This window comes from Copidosoma floridanum, unplaced genomic scaffold (genome assembly GCF_036245765.1).
Source record: "Copidosoma floridanum isolate Cflo_tuat_1 unplaced genomic scaffold, Cflo_Japanese_pri ptg000011l, whole genome shotgun sequence".
Classification (NCBI taxonomy): Eukaryota; Metazoa; Arthropoda; class Insecta; order Hymenoptera; family Encyrtidae; genus Copidosoma; species Copidosoma floridanum.
Window position 1 is genome coordinate 6,962,516 of NW_028321888.1, and position 5,913 is coordinate 6,968,428.

The window sequence follows — 5,913 nt, forward strand, 5'->3', positions numbered from 1 at the left end:
CCCCGCGTTGCGGTGCCACGAGGCCTTCGTCTCTCTCTTTCTCGCTCTCAATAAGCGTATACACACATACGTGAACATACCGCCCACCTTGAGGCAACCGCGTCAAAATGAATTGAAAAAGCGAGATAGAAAAAAAAGCCTGTAAGCGGATAGAGCTAAACCTACTGCTACGGCGAGAGCTAGCGCAGCTATATACAATAGTGTCAGTAGCTTACCCTGGCCACGAGCTGACATGACCATGAAGGATTTACAAATTTTGCAATTGAAAAAAAAAAGCAAACAAACATAAAATCAAATTTATTAAAGGGTTAGTAAGTGAATAAACTACTAATTAGCACTGAGTTTATTTTGATTGCTCGGAATAGCACTTCTCGAGCTCGGGTTGAGTTAACAGTTTAACAAGCTTCACAATTGGTCGCGAAAGCGTCGAGGCAGCCGTCTTCACCATGGCTACGCGCACAAGGTTGTCCGCCCCGGCCTGCGTGGCAATTACCACACCCAAGGGCCAGGTGGCTGGGGGCGCGAGTTCATCACGCACGAGAACGACGTCTCCTTCTTGTAAATTCGTTCGAGGAGTCTGCCACTTGCATCGCTTGAGATGCTGATGCAGGACCTCCTTTCTCCAGCTGGACCAAAATGAGTTACGAAGGTCGACTATTAGCTTCCAGCGGTTGGACGGTGACATTGGCCTCTGCGCTTCGTCATATGGCTCGGGGTGAGAGAGCAACGCAGAGCCGACCAGGAAATGTGCCGGAGTGAGGGCGAGCTCGCCCGTAACTTCATTGCTCAAGGCGCACAGTGGCCTTGAGTTGAGGCAGGCCTCAATTTTGGCGCACAACGTCGACAGTTCCTCGAAGGTGAGCCTTGTCTCGCCGATCACGCGCTTGAGGTGATGCTTTGCGCTTCGGACGGCGGCTTCCCAAAGCCCGCCAAAATAAGGAGCTTGAAGGGGGATGAAGGACCAGTCCGTCCCTTGAGCTGCCAGCTTCTCGACGATGTTTGAAGCAAATGAAGAGCTGGCCAGCATGCGCTGAAGCTCGTAAGCTGCGCCTTTGAAGTTCGTGGCGTTGTCCGAGTACAGCACAGCGCAAACTCCACGGCGTGCAGCGAAACGAGAGTAGGCTGCAAGAAAAGCATGGGTTGAAAGGTCAGAGGCTACCTCGAGGTGAACTGCCCGCGTGACAGTGCAAATAAAGACGGCGAAGTAGCCTTTGGTTGTTTTAGCGCCTCGTCCTCTTGAAAACAGGACGGGGATCGGTCCAGCGAAATCCACACCCGTGTGCGAGAACGGACGAGACGGGGAGACTCGTGCAGTCGGCAGTTGGCCCATGAGTTGGCTAGGGCTCCGTGCAGCGTGGCGCGCGCACTTAGCACAGCGGTGGAGTACTCCGACCGCTAGGCGCTGGCCCCGTAAAATCCAAACGGAGCGACGTAAGTGCGACAGCATCAATTGGACCCCGCCATGAAGGGTCCGCTGGTGAGTGTCTTCGACGAGTCGCCTGACGATCGTGCAACGGCTCGGCAGAATGACCGGGTGCCTCTCGCTGTACGGAAGCGCTGAATGATCGAGGCGGCCGCCGACTCGAATGACTCCGTTATCGTCGATGAAAGGCGACAGCTGACGGAGAGGGCTGCGAGCGGAGACAGAGCTGTCACGCTTCAACCTCTCCAGCTCGCTAGCAAAGTGATGACTCTGAATAATTCTAAAACAGAGAAGAGTGGCGAGCCGAATCTCTTTGCCTGAAAGAAAGGGATTGATCGGCTGGTGCTCTTGGGAGATGGGGCGAACGCGCCAACGCCAGCTGTAAGCTAGCATCCGGACGATCTTGTCAAAGCCGGAGAACTTTTGAAAACGAGGAAGGCACGGGTGCACAGAGACGTCCTTGGGTCTCTCCTCCTGCGCCGCGAACACCTGCGGCTGGTCGTTGGGAGTGGTATCTGCAGCTTGAGTAGGCCACTTCTCTTGCTCCTGCGTGAGCCACACAGGTCCGTGCCACCAAAGAGGAAATTGAGCGAGCGCCGAAGGCGCGAGGCCTCGGGTGGCGCAATCTGCGGAGTTGTCGGCGGATTTGACGTGCCTCCACGTAGCTGCTGGCAACTCGGAGAGAATTTCGCTCGTTCTATTGGCGACGAAGGCTGGCCAGTGGGCCGGATGAGTCTTCAGCCAGTTTAGCACCACGCGTGAGTCTGACCAGAGATGGATGCGACTCGGCTTGGTTGGTGAAGCGTCCGATACGTGCTTGGCCAATCGTGCGGCCAGCACTGCGCCGCACAGTTCGAGTCTAGGCAGCGACTGAACTTTGGTGGGCGCCAACTTTGTTTTTGCAAAGAGGAGCTGAGCAGAGCGATTTGGGTACACCGCATAAATCGCTGCTGCATAAGCTCGCTTTGAGGCGTCAGCGAATCCATGCAGGTGCCATTCCTCGGCCTCGAGGCCACCCAGCCACCGCGGGAGGCTGATTAGCGAGATCTGTTGCATCTCACTCTGAAAGCGCGTCCAGCGTGACTGGAGGTCGTCGGGCAGCAGCTCATCCCACTCGAGGTTGAGGAGCTCAATATCCTGTAAAACAATCTTTGCACTTACGATTATCGGAGCTATCCAGCCAAGAGGGTCGAAGAGTCGCGCAATCTCTGACAGCACGACGCGCTTGGTGATTTCATGACCGACGAGCATCCCCTTTGGTTTGAAGGTGAAGGAGTCCGAGCTGGGCAGCCACTGCAGGCCCAGTGTTGACACGGCGTCGTCCTGCTTGAGGTTAATGGCCTTAGCCGCCATTGCTTCAAGCCCCTCAAGTATGAAGGAGTTGTTGCTTGCCCATTTGCCTAGCGCCATGCCGGCGGATGACAGCAGCTGAATCGTCTCGTCGCGCCGCTCGCGCGCCTGGTCCAGCGTGTCTGCTCCAGCAAATAGGTCGTCGACGTAGAGTCGACGGCGTAGTGTCTCAGCGGCGTGTGGGTGAGTTTCGGCGCCGTCCGTGGCGAGAGTTTGCATGACCTTGAGCGCCAAGTAAGGCGCAGAGGCCGTCCCGTAGGTGATAGTCATGCACCGATAGTCCGTGATGGGCTCGGCGGTGGAGGAGCGCCAGAGCACTCGTTGCCAGTCCCTGTCGTCCGAGTGTACAAGGATCTGTCGAAACATTTGGACTACGACCGTTGTAAATACAAACTTAAAAAATCTCCACAGCGTCAGCACTTGAGCGATATCCGCTTGAAGCTTGGGACCTGCCAGCAGCAAGTCGTTGAGCGAGACGCCGTTTGAGTCCTTTTGCGACGCGTTGAAGACTACGCGCACCTTACTTGGATTCTCGGGCCATCTCACTGCATGATGAGGCAAATAAAAGGATGGCCTGCTGAGCTCGTCAGCTGGCACGGGTTCCATGTGACGCTGGTCTATGTAGTCCTGCATGAAGCTACCATAAGACTCAGCGAGATCGCTATCGCGATGTCTGCGCTTCTCGGAGCGAATGAAGCAAGCAGCGGCGATATCTCGAGAGGCGGAAAACTTTGGCGTGCTTTGGAAAGGCAGCTTAACCACGAAACGGCCGTCGGCATTGCGAAAAGAAGTCTGATGAAGCGACTCCTCGCATTTGCTCTCGTCGCTCGTGAGCAAAGGTTTGCGTGGCGCCTCCTCGATTTCCCAAAACTTCTGTAATTCTACTGCAAGTAGATTATCAGTGTGAATGTGAAAGGCGCGAACGTGCATCGTGTTGCTTGTGTCAACGCTGGCCAGGGGACCCGTGAGCAGCCATCCGAAAGCGGAGTTTTGAGCTAAAGGGGCGCCCGCTGGACCGCGTTTTGTCCCATCTTGAATGACCGACGGATAGACGTCGGCACCGAGGATGCAGTCTATCTGTCGAGACTCGAAGAACTGTGGATCGGCTAACTTGAGCCCTCGGATATGAGGCAATTCCGAGGTAACCGCATGCTTGTAAGGCAGAGGCTGAGAGAGCTTAGGCAACACTAACGCCGAGACCGAGATCGTTAAGTTGGATTCGCCTCGGGGTGCCACCTTGAGTTCAGCTTTGCGGTGCGCTGTAGAAGAAGCGCTTCCGCCTACTCCGATGACCTTGATATTCACGGAACTACAAGGAAGTCCCAGCTCTGAGATCACATGATGCGTAATAAAGGAGCGCTCGGCCCCAGGGTCAACAAGAGTGCGAATGCGCAGCCGCTTGCCGTTGGGGCCAATCGTGATTAGTTCAGCGGTCGCAAGAAGAATTGTGCGACCAACTAATGCATTGTGCGCCGCAACAGGAGGGCAGGCAGGCTCGTCCAAAGGATTGTCATCCTTGCGAGGGGCGCTAGCGTGCGAGGAAACCTCCTCGTTGCGCGGCTTTGCTATTCTCTCAAAGTGCAACTTCGAGTGGTGCTTTGCATCGCAAGTCACACAACGATTGGGAGAGGGGCATTTTTCCACAAAATGCGACGCTCTCAGGCAATTTACGCAAAGCCTCTTGCGTTTGCATAAATCCCAGCGCTGCGATACCGGCATGGATTTAAAATCGCGGCACCTATTTACGTAGTGATTGCCTTTGCAAGCTACGCAGCTTTTTGTTGTTCCGGCGGACTCGTCCGTTTGCGCAGCGTTCGCCGCGATGCGTTTAGAACGATCGCCGCTTTGTTTTGATGCCGAGTTAGCTTTTCCGGCGTCGCTCGACTGCGGGCCGACGTGAGCCTGCTCGAGCGCGTGAATTCGGCGCTCCAGGAAAGTGGTTAAATCTGCGTATGAAGGAAAGCCAACCGTCCGTTCCTGCGAAACTTCCCATGCCTCGCGAGACGTTAAGTCGAGCTTACGAATGACGCAATGAACAACAAAATAATTAGTTTGCTCGATCGGACAACCGAGATCTATTAGCGTGCGAACCGATTCCTCCGCACGATCCATTGTGTCGTTAAGATCCGCAACATTGCGAGCTTTAACAGCTGGAAGCTGAATCAAGCTCTCGATACCGTTAAACAAACGTATGCGTGGATTATCATAGCGACGAGTAAGCTTTGTCCATGCGACCTCGAAGTTTGTGTCTGTGAGTTCGATACCCTTCAGACGTTGCGCAGCCGCGCCCTGCACAGCGTTGAGCAAGTGCTGCAATTTTGCTATCGGCGGGACGGTGGCCTTCGAGACGACAAGCGAAGAAAAGCGCTGCTTAAAGCTCTCCCATTCCTTTTGTTTACCCGAGAAAGTGGGCAGAGCAATTCGCGGCAAAGACGCGTATTGTTCTGCAGCATTAGCGTTGATAATAGGCGCGGGAAGTTGACCGGGAAACGGCGCGGGGCCCCTGAGCTCCGAAATTCGCGTCAAGAGGCGCGCTTTTGCGTCGCTATACGCCAGCTCAACTAGCGAGTATACATCGTCCTCGAAGTAGCTATCGCCGGCTAGCTGCTCTTCGTACTCGAGCAAGTCCTCGTGTCGAGAAATGAAAGTTGACCAATAGTTCTCGAGAATACCTAGCCGCGTCTCGAAATGTGACAGAGTTTGTTTTTCTACGGCGACCTTGACGGTCGAGTTGTTGTAGAAATTTGTTATATTCGTCGTCAATTTTGTTTGGGATCGGTGAAGCTTATCCATGCTGCTTAGAGACGTGAGCGTTTAACGCGATCAAAACAATGACTCGAGAAGTATGCTTGTGAGTCGCGGCTCACTGCGAGGTCAAGCGACTACAGCGAACAACAGAGAAAAGCGAGCGCGATAGTAAACAAACGCTCTCCTAGTAAGCGACTAGATGTATCGGCGTACTCGCTCGGTATAGCACGATCGGAATGTGGCCTTGAAGCCTTCAAAAACGAAATTTGCCGAACAAGTTGAGATAATTGTCTACTCACAGACCTTTTTCCGTTTGCTCTACTTATCGTAGCCGAAGAATGGCTCTCGGAGAAGCTGGTGGTGAAACCGATGAGACGAGTAGACAACAGAAG

The 5,913-nt window shown here is 54.2% G+C and overlaps 1 protein-coding gene across 1 annotated transcript; it reads right to left on the bottom strand.

Annotated features, from left to right (window-relative positions):
• Window positions 1–343: 343 nt before the first annotated feature.
• Window positions 344–5,566, bottom strand: LOC149375159 (uncharacterized). The gene has a single exon (XM_089590103.1). The coding sequence runs from the start codon at window positions 5,564–5,566 to the stop codon at window positions 344–346; it is 5,223 nt and encodes a 1,740-aa protein (XP_089446229.1).
• Window positions 5,567–5,913: the final 347 nt, after the last annotated feature.

Coding starts and splice junctions, on each gene's coding strand:
- LOC149375159 (XM_089590103.1), bottom strand. CDS start 5,566: ATGGATAAGCTTCACCGATCCCAAACAAAATTGACGACGAATATAACA.